Raw genomic sequence first — 19,059 nt, 5'->3', positions numbered from 1 at the left:
TATTTTCGAGGAAATGCAGAAAAATGCTCAGTGACACATGAAGCAGAGAGCAGGAAAATACTTTATAATCTAATGTTTTTAATATTTTTACTGTTTCTAATGTGAGCCTTTACTGATTTCTGATGTGAGTCTTTACTGTTTTCTGATGTGAGTCTTTACTGTTTTCTGATGTGAGTCTTTACTGTTTTCTGATGTGAGTCTTTACTGTTTTCTAATGTGAGTCTTTACTGTTTTCTGATGTGAGTCTTTACTGTTTTCTAATGTGAGTCTTTACTGTTTTCTGATGTGAGTCTTTACTGTTTTCTGATGTGAGTCTTTACTGTTTTCTGATGTGAGTCTTTACTGTTTTCTAATGTGAGTCTTTACTGTTTTCTGATGTGAGTCTTTACTGTTTTCTAATGTGAGTCTTTACTGTTTTCTGATGTGAGTCTTTACTGTGTTCTAATGTGAGCCTTTACTGTTTTCTAATGTGAGTCTTTACTGTTTTCTGATGGGAGTCTTTACTGTTTTCTAATGTGAGTCTTTACTGTTTTCTGATGGGAGTCTTTACTGTTTTCTAATGTGAGTCTTTACTGTTTTCTAATGTGAGTCTTAATGTGAGTCTTTACTGTTTTCTGATGTGAGTCTTTACTGTTTTCTGATGTGAGTCTTTACTGTTTTCTAATGTGAGTCTTTACTGTTTTCTGATGTGAGTCTTTACGGTTTTCTAATGTGAGTCTTTACTGTTTTCTAATGTGAGTCTTTACTGTTTTCTAATGTGAGTCTTTACTGTTTTCTGATGGGAGTCTTTACTGTTTTCTAATGTGAGTCTTTACTGTTTTCTAATGTGAGTCTTTACTGTTTTCTAATGGGAGTTTTTACTGTTTTCTGATGTGAGTCTTTACTGTTTTCTAATGTGAGCCTTTACTGTTTTCTAATGTGAGTCTTTACTGTTTTCTGATGGGAGTCTTTACTGTTTTCTAATGTGAGTCTTTACTGTTTTCTAATGTGAGTCTTTACTGTTTTCTAATGGGAGTTTTTACTGTTTTCTAATGTGAGTCTTTACGGTTTTCTAATGTGAGTCTTTACTGTTTTCTGATGTGAGTCTTTACTGTTTTCTAATGTGAGTCTTTACTGTTTTCTAATGGGAGTCTTTACTGTTTTCTAATGGAAGTTTTTACTGTTTTCTAATGGGAGTTTTTACTGTTTTCTAATGGCAGTCTTTACTGTTTTCTAATGGGAGTTTTTAATGTTTTCTGAGCATTTTACACAAAACGTTCCCGGTGAAAGCTGAAGTGGGGATTGTTTGTTTGAATAGTCGGGGCCTGTTGTCACGGTGTCCTTGCTTGGCCCGGCTGTTAAAATCAGCCTACAAAATGTTAGGGGACGACTCTTTCCTGGAACATGTGCTCTTTGACCCCTGACCTGCCCCCCCCACCATGTGCGTGCGCCGTAGAGGTCATTGTTTCAGGGGATGAGAATGGAAGCGAGAGGCTTTTCTGTGTCAGCACCTCTCCACCGGCCGAGGGAGTATTCTCTTTTCAAACACAAAGCTTTGACGAGCGTTCACCCTCTGTGTGTGTACTGTGTGTGTGTGTGTGTGTGTGTGTGTGTGTGTGTGTGTGTGTGTGTGTGCGTGCGTGCGTGCAGTGTTGTTGTCAAGTCTCGTCGGACTCTGGACTCATTTTCAGGACTTGTGAGTCGTGACTCAACTTGGACTTGAGCACTAATGACTTGGAAGTTGGAGACCTGGACTCAGACTTGTTAATTGATAAGGACTAGTTAGTAAAAGAAAATAGGCCTAGTAAATTGGCATAAGATATTGAGAGCTATATTAACACCATGATATTGTTCAATATCGTGCAATGTGGATCATGTGGATTCACGCTCATGTTCAATAACTCTGGAGTCGGTCTCGGGTAATTGGGACTCGACTCTGACTCTTTTTTGGTGACTCGGACTCTAACACTGCAGACTCGAGAGTTGACTTGGACTCAAGATATAGTGACTTGACTACAACACTCTGTGTGTGTGTGTGTGTGTGTGTGTGTGTGTGTGTGTGTGTGTGTGTGTGTGTGTGTGTGTGTGTGTGTGTGTGTGTGTGTGTGTGTGTGTGTGGGTGTGTGTGTGTGTGTGTGTCTGTGTGTGTGCGTGCGTGTGCGTGTGCGTGCGTGCGTGTGCGTGTGTGCGTGCATGCGTGCATGTATGTTGAATTGTGTATGCGAGCTACGTCTTGCACACTTGTATAGCTGGCCTGAAGTCAACTGGACTTGTTTGTGTGCGTGTCAACATCCTCTACACTTGTATACAACATACTGTATATGTATATCTATACATATCTACATGTGTACAATATATACTTAAACATATATGTATACATGTTTACACACATGCTGGTTCTGTTATTGTGTTGTGGCGTCTGTGGCCAAGAACCAGCTCCTGATTGGCTGTTCGAAAGGTTCCGCTGGCTGCTGATTGGCTGTGTGGGAGGCTGGCTCCCCTCTGCCTGCAGCCTGACCTCTGTGTGTGTGTGTGTGTGTGTGTGTGTGTGTGTGTGTGTGTGTGTGTGTGTGTTATCAGGCAGACATCAGCCAAAGCTCTGCTCAATGCTATCAGTCATCAGCGGGCTGCAGCGAGCCTTTCATCTCTACTTTAACCCCCATGCACGCACGTGTGCGCACACACACACACACACACACACACACACACACACACACACACACACACACACACACACACACACACACACAAACACACAAACACACCAAACTCATAAACTCGCTCATACATTCAAACGCAAACACACGCACACTCAAATTTAGAAATACCTGCACTACACACACGCACACACACACACACATGCACACACACACACACGGACAGCCACGCTGTTATCCTCTGACATGCCTCCCCCCATTTCCACGTCTATCCCTTCCCTCACTCTCACCCACACACACACACACACACACACACACACACACACACACAACACACAACAAACGGGCTCTGAAAGACTCCCGTGTCGCCATGCTGTCTTTGGGGGGGGGGGGGGGGGGGGGTAGACGTGTGTGTGTGTGTGTGTGTGGGGGGGGGGGTGATTGGGGTGGGAGTCTTTAAAGAGCGGGATGTTGAGCCATCAGGGCTCCGGTGTCACTCATATGTATTGGGGGGGTACCTGCTAATGGCCCTGTGGCCGGGGAAACACACACACACACACACACACACACACACACACACACACACACACAGAGGGACCATTGTGTGTATATGGGTGAGGGAGAGCAGTAATGGGGCGGGAGCTGATGGACTGACTGACAGACCGGTCACGATGACGACCCCTTATCTGGTGGATTCCGTTCATCTGTGTCTTCATTTGTCATCTGTCTGTCTGTCTGTCTGTCTGTTACATGAATCCGTTTGGAAGTTAGGCGCCTTTTTTGTCATTGGCCATGCCCATTGCCACGCCCCCTTTTGGCCAGTGGGCGTGGAAAGTTAATTCGTTCTATGTTGGCCTGTGACCTACTTTTCATGCAAATCTGGACCACTCGAAGCGTTTTCTGAAAATTGCGTAAAACCCCCCCCACACAATTATGCTTCAAAAGCCATAACATTATCTTATCTTGCTGAACACAAACGTCACTGTTTCCTAAACTTTGTGACGGGCCCATATGCGCGGTCATCTCTGCTCAACCCGACTTCACTGCATGTAAAGAGTCGGTCAAACGTCAAGGGGCCTGTACCCCACCAAATCAACCCTCCAATTGTATTTTGTCCAAAGAATTGTTGTTTGTCACTAATTGTAACATTTTAGTTAGAAAATAAGAGCCATGTTAAAACAAGAGATCAAAGAGGAGAAACGTGACTCTAGATCCGTTTCAGTCCACCCCGTCATGCTTGGTATACTCGGAAAGAAGAGAAGCTAGGCTTTCCATTGGTATACGGCATATGATATTCTGAAGTATCTAGCTCAAGCCAGCCCCTTAGCAATCACACAGTCAAAACTTCAACATTTCAGAGTCAACGTGTAAAATTTTGTCTTTATGTCTCAACATTCCATCAAATCCCAAAGCGATTGTCATCAAAAGCAACTATTATCGTTTACCCACCGTTTCGTTGTCATTTGAGTCCATCCAAGCGCTTATCCGGTCAAAATAGGAAGCACTGGATGCTATTATTGCCAAGTTGCAATGCTGCGTCTCAATTTCTTACACACTCTTTGGCTCCATCTAATGGTGTTTGGTGATATTGCAGACTCCAGACTTAATGCAATCTTAAGCCCCTTTCAGACATGCCTTGGAACTCTGCAGTTACCCAGAGGGGACCCGGGTGGCGGTGTATGTATGAACACAATTTGGAGAGCTATGCACGCTCCCGAGACCCTCCTACGACCCGCCTCTGACACCACATCGTAGCCTAGTATCAGGGGCGAGTCGGTCCCCCCTCCCCTCCAGAGTGCTGAGGAGTGGGAGGAGTGGGAGGAGGCGAGGGAGGCAGCGGAGACAGAGACAAGACAGCGTGACAGATTATTAATAAATAATTAAATAGTCGATGTGAATGAGCAAGTGCGCAAAGATCCTGCCGTTTCAGTTTTTCCAAATGAAGCTGGAGCTGCTCTGTGTGTCAGCCAACAAGGCTACGTGTTGCTTGATTGAAACGCTGGGTTTGATCTATTTCTGCAAAGCTTCGCGCAGCACACCACCTTCGGAATATATCATTTTTGGACGCAAGGGTCATACTGCTTCCGAGTATTGGACATCGCTAGGTAGGATATCTGGATGTAGTTGTGTTCATGCCTTTGATTTCACGTTTATTATACACAGCGTTTGTGAACGATTCACGTGCAGCAGGACCGCAAAATGTCAACACAAAATCCAGTGTCAAGTCAGTCAGTATAAAACAGAAACTTCCGGGTACAACCTTCGCAAAAATGGCAATTAAATAAAGTAAATGCACGTGCAATGTTTTTTGTGTGTGTGATCCGAAAGATACAGAACAGAGATAAACTGGAAGAATATCTGCTGCCTTCGAAAAGTCAATTTTAACCCGTAGTGCAGTGATACTCAACTTGCGGCCCGGGGGCCAGATGCGGCCCGCGACAGGGTGCAGAGTGGCCCCCCAACCATTTTCTAATAATTTCACTTTAGTTTTCAATGTGAATTAATTAATTAATTCACAATAAAAACTAACATGAAATAAAGTTTGATTGAGCTCCAGCTAAATTGTCAAATACTGCCGTCTGCTCGCTACCCAGGCACTTATGTATGTACTTAACCTAACTAACTATCCGGTGTGCACAACATTAGGCTCTTTCATACACAGATCGCGCAAAAGTTGCCGTTTAGGAGTCCCGTAAAGCGAGCCGCCTCGCCACAGAAATTGCTTTCACACAGAGCCAAGCAGCACGGCCACATTACCGTGCTGCTCTGTACTTTCAGGTGAAATCCCCCGCTCCCGCATTGAAAGGCGAGCGGAGGGATTTCCTGCTCCTCCTAGCCCAAATGAATATTTTCATAGGTTAGTGTAGCCTATAGGCTACTGTATGAACAAATTCATTCAACAACAAGACTTCCCTCCTTCTCCTAGTCCGCTGAGCAGGGAGGATAGTGCACTCGCATGGTGGGCGGGCAGATCGATATGGTGTCCTACTAAAATTGGAACGATACACGACCGCCCGCATATCAAACAGCTGCAGTCTGCATAACGTTCGTCGGGGGAATAGTATAGGCTATAAATGCACATGACTACTTAACGTTAACTAATGTCAACATCGTTTGAGCATAAAGCCTAACCGCACGGAGCATTCCTCCTGGCGTCCCTGCAGTCATGATTGTATAGGCTACTTTTTTTTACTTTCACTACTGCACTTTCTTGATCACATGAGGTGATGTACCCTGTCATTTTTTTATGAATGAGCAGACCATTCGCACCTTTTCCGGCTCGCTGCGACGACCTTTCAAGTGGAGGCAGGTTGCCAGGTAACCCGGCGCTGTTACTACCTTCCGTCGCGGGACAAAAGGCGTAAAACAATTGTCCACCAAAGCGCATTCACGACTTTCACATCGGAGGCGCTAATCCTATTTTCCGTGCATTTTTCGGCTTTCATAGCCGGTGTGAAAGAGCCTAGTGTCAGACTAAACTCCGGCTGACACCCCAAAAACCTACAATCCGCTACAGATAAATGTATATTGTTTGTTTATTAACTGGCCCCTGGCCTCCTATCATTTCACGAAAGTGGCCCCCTGGCAAAGCAAGTTGAGTATCCCTGCCGTAGTGAGTAGTAGTCAGTAGTGAGTTGACTGATCTGTTTTTTGTTTACCAAGTAATAAGTTATTACTTTTATTTTGAAGGTAAAAACGTCTAGCTTCCTGTATTATGTATATTTCTAGCAGACTTGTTTTCTTTGCAGCACTTGAGACTTGAGGAAATCGATGCATCTGGGCATGAGTTGTAGAGTTGTTTAATTAATTAGCGTTATGCGCAAATGATTATATGCACGAACGTTAGCGGGCAGTTATCACCCCTTATGTATTTTTATCAGACTCTGCATGTCGTGCTAGTTTGTTGAATGTCAATGCGATTCACTTTGTGCCATTAAGGCTGTATAGCCTAATGCTCAGACTTTTGTCTTCCATGCATGAAGTGCAGCTGTGTGGTCAGTTTTCACAACGCCCCATTGTGTCGTCATGCCCCAATTCCCCCCACCCCCGTCCCCTCTCTACTGTACACCTGGAGGTGCTCCCTCCCCCACCCCCGTCCCCTCTCTACTCTACACCTGGAGGTGCTCCCTCCCCCACCCCCGTCCCCTCTCTACTCTACACCTGGAGGTGCTCCCTCCCCCACCCCCGTCCCCTCTCTACTGTACACCTGGAGGTGCTCCCTCCCCCACCCCCGTCCCCTCTCTACTCTACACCTGGAGGTGCTCCCTCCCCCACCCTCGCCCCCTCTCTACTCTACACCTGGAGGTGCTCCCTCCCCCACCCTCGCCCCCTCTCTACTCTACACCTGGAGGTGCTCCCTCCCCCCACCCCCGTCCCCTCTCTACTCTACACCTGGAGGTGCTCCCTCCCCCACCCCCGTCCCCTCTCTACTGTACACCTGGAGGTGCTCCCTCCCCCACCCCCGTCCCCTCTCTACTGTACACCTGGAGGTGCTCCCTCCCCCACCCCCGTCCCCTCTCTACTGTACACCTGGAGGTGCTCCCTCCCCCACCCCCGTCCCCTCTCTACTGTACACCCGGAGGTGCTCCACATGTGTGAAAGCAACATGCCTCATGTATGAAAGGGTACACTTCACGTATCGCCCGGGTCAGGCTCATGTCTGAAAGTGGCTTCTTAGTAAACATTGCAAGCTTTCCAAAGAGGCGTGACATGTCAACATTACTTCCCTGTGAAGCTATCCATATGCGCAACTTATGCACAGGTTTGGGCTTTACGGGCTATAGGCTACTGTGCACAATGGTAGATTCTGATGTTCCACAGGTTAATTGCTATGCCCAAAGGCAGCATTGTGGGCAAATAGTCTCCTGTAGTGGATATCAGTAGTATTTTGTAGCCAGATTGCCTTTTAGGAGGTAAGAATGGTGGAATCATGTTCGTGGACTACAGCTCAGCGTTCAACATCATAGTGCCCTCCAGGTTGGTCACAATGGTCAGCAAGCTCAAGGATCTGGGCCTGAACACAGCACTGTGTGACTGGATTCTGGACTTTCTGACAGACAACCAGGTGGTGAAAGTGGACAACCGCACCTCCTCCCCAGTGACCATCAGCATAGGAGCACCGCAGGGCTGTGTCTCCAGCCCCTTCTGTGTGGCGACACAGACTTCAAACACCATCATGAAGTTTGCGGACGCCACAGTGGTTGTGGGGCTGATCTCCAATGGCGATGAGACGGCCTACAGGAACGTCTCTAAGACCAAGGATGTCATTGTGGATTACAGGAAGGGGAGGGAGACTCACCTCCCAGTCACCATCAATGGCACAGTGGTGGAAAGGGTGGACACCTGTAGACTACAACGGTCTCTGCATCATACTGTTGTTGCATTCTGGCCTTTGATTCCATGTTTATATACACGGGCATTTGTGATAACGATTCACATGCAGACTGGAACTGCAAATGTCAGCACCAACTCTGAGCAGCCTCAAGTCAGCCAGAATAGAACTGAAGCTTCCAGGTAGAACCTTCGCAATAATGGCACGTTGCAACGTTGTGTGTGTGTGTGTGTGTGTGTGTGTGTGTGTGTGTGTGTGATCCGAAAAACACAGAACACATAGATAGAACAAAGACAAATTGGAGGAATATCTGCTGCCTTTGAAAAGTCAATTTTAAACCGTAGTGAGTCAGCTGTTCTGTTTTTTTATTTACCCAGTAATAAATTAATAATTTCAGCGTTATCAAATATTTCCACTCTGGAATCTGGATTTTCAGGCCCCAATATCGCCGTTGCCATGTAAATGAAAGGCCAAAAGTTTGCCATTTTATGCAGGGAGTGTTGTCATGTAAACTAGTCCTCAGCCATCGCTAAACGTTCTCACGACTCACCCAGTCCTCCGCCCAGCAGGGGGCGGCGCCGTGCTTCGGCCAACCAACCTAACATGTGACGACTCAGCTGTGAACGTCTCTCCACCTCCGTCTGGCTGAGCAGCAGCTAGCCTGACCGGCTCGCCTCGGGCTACTGTGGCTCCTGCTGGGGGGGGGGGGGGGGGGGGGGGGTTGTTTGTTTTGGAGGAAGGGTGAAAGGTGAAAGGTCACGGGAGGGGGCGGGGTGCGGTTAAGTGGGCCTTTAATGGGGCATTCCTTTAAAACTAGTAAATGGGAATGTGACGGTTCAAAGGTCATGAGCTCGAACGCTGACGTCACCAGTGCTCATATTCTCTCTCCCAAACTCGTAGGAGCCTCAGCAGCCCCGACCTCAAAGATCCAAGATGGCTGCTCCGCGCAACAACAGTAGTTAAAATCGTAGTAAATACTGTTTATTAGCACTTCTATCTTGTTTGTGTCTCATTTAATCAGCACAACACTGTCTAACTTCTATCTGTGTGGACATGTAATGTTGCTGCATTGTTTGTATGTGCAAAATGCCACGAAATGCCTTGTTATGAACTGTTGTTGCTAACGATGGCTAGCCTGGCTAGTGACCGGATCTGACTCGTTTAAACGGATGTGACGCAATTCAACAGTGAACTTCCCAGTTTGTTTGCGATAAAGGAATGGGCCATCAGTTGAGAGCTCCTCTCCTCCGCTAAGAGAGCCTGACTGATCTCTCTATCCTTCACCATGACAGACTGCCTGTTACTGCATGCCAAAGAGAACGAAGGAGACAGACAGACAGAAATATAAAAGTTGAGTTTACAGAGGGGAATGGAACAAACATGAGAGAAGCTTTGAGTTTTCATGTTTTCTCAGAAAAAAAAGTGAAAAAAAAAAACTGAGAGAGAGAGAGAGGAGATAGAGAGAGGGGCGGGGAGAGATGATGATGATGCTCCATTGCTTTGGCAATATTGTGTAACATTCATGCCAATAAAGCTTGTTAAAAGTTAAATTGGAACTTGAGAGAGAAAGAAAGAAAGAGAGAAAGAAAGATTGGGGAGACAGGGAGAAAGAGAGAGAGAGACATAACAGAGAGAGAAAGAAAGAAAGAAAGAAAGAAAGAAAGAAATGAAAGGGAGAGACAGAGATAAAGTGCTAGATAAGGACAGAGAGGGACACAGAGAGAAAGGTGGGACAGGAGGTGAGTGATGAAGAGGAGGGATGAGGAAGAAGTCCCACAGTGTGATGAAGAGCAAGATATGCTGTCTGTCGCCCCCTAGTGGCAGACTGCTCACATGACCTGTTGTGTTGGCTGTTATCAACACACACTTTCTCTCTGTCATACTATATTTACCGTATCTCTCTCTCTCTCTCTCTCTCTCTCTCTCTCTCTCTCTCTCTCTCCCTCCCTTTCACACACACACACACACACACACACACATACACACACACATACACACACTTACGAGCATACCAATGCTTTATCCCACCCCGGGGGGGTCGGCACCTTTGGCGTCAGACAGCCGTCCTCCGGTCGGCCAATCGCGGCCCTTCCCCGGACCACCCGTCGACCAATAGAAAGCCCCGGAGCGCTGCGGCGGTATGTGGAGTGTTTATGAGGCGTGGTGACCCACCGTGACCTCTGACCCTGAGAGAGTGGGGGGGGTCACATCTCTTAACACCACTTTATGCTGATGCAGGAGAGAGAGAAAGAGAGGGGCAGAGAGAGAGGAACATGACATTGGACTTTGGTAGGCAGATGAGTGGCTAGACAGGTGTGTGTGTGTGTGTGTGTGTGTGTGTGTGTGTGTGTGTGTGTGTGTGTGTGTGTGTGTGTGTGTGTGTGTGTGTGTGTGTTTGTGTGTGTGTGCGTGTGCGTGTGCGCGAGCCTGTGCGCGTGTGCGTGTGACTGTGCGTGCGCGCGCGTAACCTGTCTCTCTCCCTCTTTCTCTCTTCCTCTCAAAGTACAATTTCCTTTTGTTCGCATGGAGAGAGAAGTTGAAAAGTGTTTTTCTAATTCCGGGCAATATTTGTTTCTTATTTCTTCATATTAGGCCTTTCAAACAACAAGTTGTTCATTCTCTTCAGTTAATGAAAGGGACACAACCTCATTCCATCAGGTAGCCATGCAGGACTGCTTTTGTCTCCCTCTCTCAGTTTCCAGTGTGGTCACTGAGCCTCGTTTTGATCAAACTGTTCTTCCTTTTGAGTTTTTGATGTTGACATATTTCATGCTTAATAGAATAGCACCGAAGCTTTGTATGATACAATCAAATTTTTTCAGTTCATTAAATATTCATATTTTAATACAGAGACACATTTTTCAGCTCTGTCTTTGGGTGATCTTTTAAGTTTGCCCTGATTTTCACAGATTTTTGTGAACTGCCAGCCCGTTCTCACTCCCACTGCATTGATTTGCACCGCTTTGTCATGCACCGTGTGCATCATGCAGGCTCTCAGTGAGTCTGTCCTGGACCTCTCACTGAGTCTGTCCTGGACCTCTCACTGAGTCTGTCCTGGACGTCTCACTGAGTCTGTCCTGGACGTCTCACTGAGTCTGTCCTGGACCTCTCACTGAGTCTGTCCTGGACCTCTCACTGAGTCTGTCCTGGACCTCTCACTGAGTCTGTCCTGGACGTCTCACTGAGTCTGTCCTGGACGTCTCACTGAGTCTGTCCTGGACCTCTCACTGAGTCTGTCCTGGACGTCTCACTGAGTCTGTCCTGGACGTCTCACTGAGTCTGTCCTGGACGTCTCACTGAGTCTGTCCTGAGCCTCTCACTGAGTCTGTCCTGGATGTCTCACTGAGTCTGTCCTGGGCCTCTCACTGAGTCTGTCTTGGGTGTCTCACTGAGTCTGTCCTGGGCCTCTCACTGAGTCTGTCCTGGGCGTTGTCCTGGGATTGATTCGGCCGATGTAGGTAAAAAGGCTTTTTACCTCTGCTAAATTGACAGCCTGTTGGGTCTCTTTCGCTTTTGGCGGCGGCAGGCACGCTTTTGTTTCTTCTTGAGGAAGAATAGCAGCTGCTTGACGCTTTCCTGCCGTCTTGCTGGCTTCGGCTGAAGTACTTGTCGTTGCACGACCTAGATTAAAAAAAGGACTGGCCTAGCAAGGGATGTGTGTTTTGACATTTGGGTTTCCTCCTGCGTCAAGTCACAGCGGGTCTAGCGCTGGCCGGCGGGACTGATGCTGCGTGTGTGCGGCTGCACTACAGTAAAGAAAGCGTCTGCTATATTTTTCACTCAACAACAACTCACTCAACACTCAACATAACAGCGGGGGCGCAAAAAATATGATGTAAGTCTCTATTTAAGTCGTAGCTTATTGGCAACATCACTTAGGCTATAGGTCACACAATATTAGGCTATTTTATATAAGGAATTTATTTATCTGGTATATTTTCAGCCGGTCACTTGAGCCGGTGACCTTTTAATTTGCCGGCCCACGGCAACAAATACCGGCCGCCAATTGGCGGCTAACGGAATCCCTGCCTCTCACTGAGTCTGTCCTGGACCTCTCACTGAGTCTGTCCTGGACCTCTCACTGAGTCTGTCCTGGATGTCTCACTGAGTCTGTCCTGGATGTCTCACTGAGTCTGTCCTGGGCCTCTCACTGAGTCTGTCCTGGATGTCTCACTGAGTCTGTCCTGGACCTCTCACTGAGTCTGTCCTGGACGTCTCACTGAGTCTGTCCTGGATGTCTCACTGAGTCTGTCCTGGGCCTCTCACTGAGTCTGTCCTGGACCTCTCACTGAGTCTGTCCTGGACGTCTCACTGAGTCTGTCCTGGGCCTCTCACTGAGTCTGTCCTGGACCTCTCACTGAGTCTGTCCTGGATGTCTCACTGAGTCTGTCCTGGGCCTCTCACTGAGTCTGTCCTGGACCTCTCACTGAGTCTGTCCTGGATGTCTCACTGAGTCTGTCCTGGGCCTCTCACTGAGTCTGTCCTGGGCCTCTCACTGAGTCTGTCCTGGACCTCTCACTGAGTCTGTCCTGGATGTCTCACTGAGTCTGTCCTGGGCCTCTCACTGAGTCTGTCCTGGGCCTCTCACTGAGTCTGTCCTGGACCTCTCAGTGAGTCTGTCCTGGACCTCTCACTGAGTCTGTCCTGGACCTCTCAGTGAGTCTGTCCTGGGCCTCTCAGTGAGTCTGTCCTGGACGTCTCAGTGAGTCTGTCCTGGACGTCTCAGTGAGTCTGTCCTGGGCGTCTCACTGAGTCTGTCCTGGGCGTCTCAGTGAGTCTGTCCTGGGCCTCTCACTGAGTCTGTCCTGGGCGTCTCACTGAGTCTGTCCTGGGCCTCTCACTGAGTCTGTCCTGGGCCTCTCACTGAGTCTGTCCTGGGCCTCTCACTGAGTCTGTCCTGGGCGTCTCAGTGAGTCTGTCCTGGGCCTCTCACTGAGTCTGTCCTGGGCCTCTCACTGAGTCTGTCCTGGGCGTCTCACTGAGTCTGTCCTGGATGTCTCACTGAGTCTGTCCTGGGCCTCTCACTGAGTCTGTCCTGGGCGTCTCAGTGAGTCTGTCCTGGGCGTCTCAGTGCTGCTCAGCAGTGCTTTGTATTGGAGTGTTAGTCTGCTCTGTTTAGATTAAGCCAGAACCATATGGCTCATTTTTGTATTTCAATAAACATGGTAAAGAGTCCCACTCTGGCTCTACGGGCCAGATTTGGTGCATTTTTATGGACAGCCAGTACAGTACTCTCTCTCTCTCTCTCCTCTCTCCAGCCAGTACAGTACTCTCTCTCTCTCTCTCCTCTCTCTCTCTCCAGCCAGTACAGTACTCTCTCTCTCTCTCTCCTCTCTCCCTCCCTTCCTCCTCGGCCATGACATCATCTGTCCTCAGTGTGGTTGGCTTTTAGCTGCTATATTAAACTGCCCCATTTTATTTTCGTTGCCCTCCTTTGATCCGTCTTGGCTGCCGCGGGGCGACGGGACCTGCTGGCCGCCGCAGTGTGTAAAATGTAAAATGTAAAATGACCAAAAAAAAAACCAGCCGGCATGGGGCCCGAGTCAGCAGTAAAAGCTGGGTGTGAAAGTCATGTATTACAGTGGAGATTGGGTGCGGTCCCACGGCGCGATGACGAACGCCGTTTATAATCTTTGTGAAAACGACAAAGGACTGTCGGAGTGGTGTGAAAATTCACAGCTGAGGTGTGAAGATTGAACCGCTTGCCTTTACTAATTAGAGACTCAATAAAGAACACGCGTGATTGTTAGAAGCTGTTTTGTAAACTGTGATGACGTTTGATGGCCTTCCATGTTGATACAGGGGCCCTTTACACGAGGACAGTTTCTGAAAGAAACGACACAATAGCGTTTCCTTCACACCTTTTCCTTCACACCTTCTCCCTGTTTACATGAGCGCTGTTGAATTTTTAAAACGCCGTAATGTACATGCCAGGTCGCTAGGTGGCAGTGTGATCACCTTATTCTTTGCCCATACAAGGACGCTTACTGCATGACGTAATTTCGCTTTAAACGCGGAAGTAGAGTACACTTTCCGCAGTCATTTAGACTTGCCAAAAAGCTTTTTTCAAGCTAAAAAAAACCCCCAAACTGTTAAAGTTTTAATATTTGTCGGGTGAGAATGTAACATATATGTGACCAGTTTATCAGAATAACGCCTATTGGAAATCTTTAACGAGCAGCGAGGACCGGGAGCGCTGACTGTGATCTGTCACCCTACACTGTCGACTGCTTTTGTAACTAACGTTAAATGCCGACCGGGTACAGCCATCGGCTCCTCGCAGCAGTAACGCTATGAACATGTAACTGAAGTTGGCCGCAGTGTAGCTTAATTCTGAGTGTTGCCAAACTTCATTCATACTGACGTTGTATTTGGTTGCCAACTCGCGCACAGCATCGCGTGTGTCGCCTGTGCAGGCACGTCAGAGTTTCTGAAATGTGCCGTTCCAAAGTGATTACATGGAGCGCTCAGCGGGGAGCGTCACCAAGAATTTCACTCTGGAGGGTGGTTTTAAAATGTGTCGTTTCCTAAGCGCGAATTTGCCGTCGCCGTCTTAACGGGAGGCACTAACGATACAATAATTCCCCGTTTCCATAAGAAACCTTCCTCGTGTAAAGTGCCCCACAGGCCTTGTAGTGACAGAAATAAAGCACAGCTGGTGCCGCCATGGAGGCTCACTGGAGAATTGAGGCGTACAAATGATGCTAAATGAGGCGAAATGTAACAAGCAGCTAGAGTACGGCAACCATTTTAGGGCATCCTCCTCCTCCGTCAGAGTATGCCCTATCATTCCTCAGTCTAAGCGTTGTCAGTTCTTGTGTCTCCTAGTAAACACCTTCAGTCCTCACACGAAAACGCTGTCATTCATCCTGCATTGCTGTTTCACTCCTCACACGTCAGTCATCGCACAATACGGCGGTTATGGGATAGATGAAGGTGAATTATAGCCTATGTCCATTGTCTAACAAGTTTTCTCAATTCATTCCCCTCTTTGTGATGTGATAAAAGTTTCTCAGTGAGTTGTAGTTGATTGCCTCACTGAATTATCTGCTAATACCCAATTTTAGCAGCAGAATTTGATGTCCTGGCGTGGCAAGGCTGTGCATAATGACATATCCAAAAGGAATTTTACTCTGCACTGCACTGCGCAGCACGGAGATTTTGGTGCGCTCAAGCGCAGCGGGGTATTTAGCGCTTAAGAGGTGCTTTTAAAAGCTCTTAGCGCAAAGTAATTGCAAGCTACTGATGATAGGATAATGCCATCTATCCCCACGTTTTTGCGTCGAACCGCTTGGTTTGGCATGTGGCACGACTATGTCCAGTACAATTATAACAGGCATGCGCTTGTGCACGCCCCCAATTTGCATTGCGCCAGTGTTAAACGAGCGCAAATGCTAAATTACCGCTTTTGCAGAGATAGGGCCCTCTGACTTACTCGCCTCCACCCACAACTGGTTGTCACAGCGACCGCATATCTGCCCTCCGCCCATAGCCCAAGTAGGCTATAACGTATAACGTTAAAATGAAATCCATACACAGAACTTTTAAACTGGTTATGAAATACTGGTGCCTCTTTATGACCTACATGGGCAAATGAGACCATCGGCCAGGAGAATGGATATCAATTTGTTGTTATTTACATGCCTGCACTGGGACAGGGGTTACGCTACGGGAAGAAGGGAAGCCACCACCCCGGCGGCCAGGAAAGGCTGCGGCTTCGCTAAACCCCCGCCTCTGGCCTAGCGGAGCTGACCTAACACACAACTACAAGGACTTTTTCGCTCTCAAAACAATTGAAAACCACCGTCATGTTAAGGCTGAGCAAGAAGATCGATTTTATTACATCAGAGGCGAAGGCAGCAACACAAAAGACTGATGGAAATAACAGAAGAGAAGGTAATTCCCACCAAACTGGTATCCAGCATTGACAGACAGTATCCAGACACAGTCAGTAGACACGATTCTGCCCGACCAATCAGTCGTCTGCAGTGTCTTCACGTACCGGGTCCACAGCCCTAGAACCCCAACACGTACCGGGTCCACAGCCCTAGAACCCTGACAAAGCAGGGACGAAAACTAGGAAGACTCAACCCCGACTCAACCGGGGCTGTCCAGTGGAATGAGACAAGTAATGCAGCATTATTACACTAGATTGGGTCTTGGTTGTTGCAGCAACAGATAACAGGATACAGCTAAGCAATGCAGGATATATAGGAGAAAGAGCAAAATGGAAGTAATGCTAACAACTGTTTCAATTAACTGACTGATCAACTCTCCTCTTTTCCCATCTCTCCCTCTCTCTCTCTTTTTCCCTCTCTCTCCCTCCCTCTCTCCGTCCGCCTCTCTCTGTCTCTCTCTCTAGGAAGGGAAGGCAGACTGTAAACAGGAGAAATGTCCTCTAGTGCCTGAAGACTGTGCTCTGGTGGTGAAGCAGACGGGAGCCTGCTGTGAGAGGTGTAAAGGTAAGATGGATGGATGGATGGATGGATACTAGATATATATATATATATATATATAGATATATATATATATATATATATAGTACATACACATCTAACAGTGAAGAAAATTAATCCTAGTAAACAAAACTTACAGATGAATGCATATGAATCTCGCTCTCTGTCTCCCTCTCTCTCTCTCTGCGACACACTCACACACACACACACACACACACACACACACACACACACAGGAGACACTTTTCATTTTATGCTTAATGTGGAATATATACATGCTCATATGATCGCTCTGTCTCACACACACACACACACACACACACACACACACACACACACACACACACACACACACACACACACAGGAGACACATTTCATTTTATGCTCAAATGTGGCATGCTCACATTCTCTCTCTCTCTCTCACACACACACACACACACACACATGCACACACACACGCACACACACACACACACACACACACACACACACACACACACACACACACATGGGTGCGGCCCTTTTGTTAGCAGTGGATTTTTTTTTAACGGCGCGGCACTTGGTTACGAGTGAGGTGGAACGGGTTCAAGCCCCACGTCGCCTCGGCAACATGTGTCACTTTTCTATTGTGTGGTCGTCTTGCGGTCGGAGCCGCTTTGAATCCATACACACAGTCATACAGTTACAGCAGCTTCCAGACAAACTACAGCAATTCACTGGGAACAATCTACTTTACAACAGCCTTCTTCCAGTTTATTTACAGTTCAAGTCAGAAGTTTATGTATGCTTATGTTGAAGTCATTAGGACTTCTGTTTTAACCCCACAGATTTCATGTTAACAAACTATTGGCACATGTCTGTTTACTTATGTCATGCACAAAATAGATGTGCTAACCGTTAGGACATCTATTTTGTGCATGACACAAGTCATTTTTCCCACAAATTGTTTACAGAAAGATTACTTCACTTATAATTCACTATTTCACAATTCTAGTGGGGCAGACGTTGACCTACACTAATTGACTATAGGCCTTTAAACAGCTTGGAAAGTTCCAGTCCCAGTTACAAACAGGAGTTTATGAAAGCCAACCAGACTTGTGAACATTTATAGGCACACGCTGCACTTTGTAGCATGCACACGCACACACGATTAGACTTAGACTTAGACTTAATTTATTTGTCCCTGAAGGGAAATTCATTTTCACTGTCCTGTACATTACAAAGAAAGAATTCTTACACCAGTGTACACAGAGGACATAACAAAAACAGCAGCATCCATGACATCAACAGAGACAACAACAGTGTGGCAAGACAGACAACACATCAGCGGGGCCTGCTGTTCAGAGCAGCTATGGCTGCCGGCCGGGATCAGGCTTTTCCCGAGGCGAGCTCTTCTAAATTTGATTGTCCTGTAGGCTACCTGCGCCCTGAGGGCAGTGGGATGAGGTGTTGGTTGAGTGGGTGTGTGATGTCCTGTTCTATTGAGTGTGCGAAGCATGTGATGGACCGGTTATTTAACTCTGTGAGGTTGGGTGTGGGGAGACCAATGATCTTGGAAGCTGTGTTTGTGATGCGTGTTAGTTTGGTCCGGTTGGTGACAGAAAGCATGGTGTAGAAACATGTGGAACAGTACAGAATGATTGGTTGGATGATGCTCTGATAGAGTAACAGCAGGAGATGGGGTGCAACGTATAGTCCTTTGAGTTTCCGGATGGCTGACAGTCTTTGTTGGCTCCTTTTTTTAATGTCCTTGGTGTGCTGATCAAAAGTGAGTTTATTGTCCATTGTTATGCCCAGATATTTAAAACTGTCCACTGTCTCCACTGTTTGGCTGTTGATGATGACGGGGGGCTGAGGTGAGGGGGGGGCTGATCACTAGTTCTTTTTTTTCTTTTCTTTTTTTTTCCTTTTTTCCCCCCGATTTTTTATCCCATTTTTATCCCCCTTAGTGCTAATTTACTTTTATTTATCCTGGTTGCTGCTCCACCCTCTGCCGATCTGGGGAGAGCCGAAACTGGCTCCATGCTTCTTCCGAGACATGGGCAGTTAGCCAGCCGCTTCTTTTCACCTGACAGGGGAAGCTTCACTGGTAGGACATAGCACGGAGGTTCACGCTATTCCAACCGGTTCCCCTCCCTCTGAACAGGCGCCCTTAACGACCAGAGGAGGAACCACATTAGGAACCAGGATACTGCATGTTTTTGGTGAAGGGGGTTCCTATATGAAGGAAACCCCCGGGAGGCACGGGGAGAACATGCAAACTCCACACAGAAAGGCCCTTTTGACGACCCCACCCGGGCGGTGGGCACTCGAGGACATGCGGACGGGCACGCATTCCTTCAGCGTTCACAGCGTCCCAGGTGAGAATCGAACCCAGGACCTTCGAGCTGTGAGGCGACAGCGCTTACCACTGCACCACCGTACCCCCCCGTTCTTTTGTTTTATTGACGTTGATGTGTAGATGGTTGTCCGCACACCACCATTGAAGTGTGTGATTGTGTTATTGTAGTCCAGAACAGAGTGGTTGTCGGAGAGAAGTGCGAGAATGGCTGTGTCGTCTGAGTATTTGAGGTAGGTTGTGGTAGGTGATATGCTGATGCAGCCATTGGTGTAGAGAATGTACAGGAATGAGCT

At 47.4% G+C, this 19,059-nt stretch overlaps 1 protein-coding gene across 1 annotated transcript in view; it reads left to right on the top strand.

The window, feature by feature from the left end:
* Nucleotides 1-19,059, top strand: part of bmper (BMP binding endothelial regulator) — a gene marked incomplete at both ends in the record, with an annotated part of 90,451 nt that overhangs the window by 15,741 nt on the left and 55,651 nt on the right. Inside the window, one exon of the mRNA XM_083637811.1 lies at nt 16,331-16,430. Within this exon, the coding sequence (XP_083493937.1) occupies nt 16,331-16,430 (100 nt within the window). The remainder of the gene's footprint in view (nt 1-16,330; nt 16,431-19,059) is intronic.

Source organism: Poromitra crassiceps (genome assembly GCF_964638095.1).
Source record: "Poromitra crassiceps genome assembly, chromosome: 1".
Lineage (NCBI taxonomy): Eukaryota > Metazoa > Chordata > Actinopteri > Beryciformes > Melamphaidae > Poromitra > Poromitra crassiceps.
Note: the sequence above shows the minus strand (reverse complement) of the source record. Positions and strands in the feature narration are given on the sequence as shown.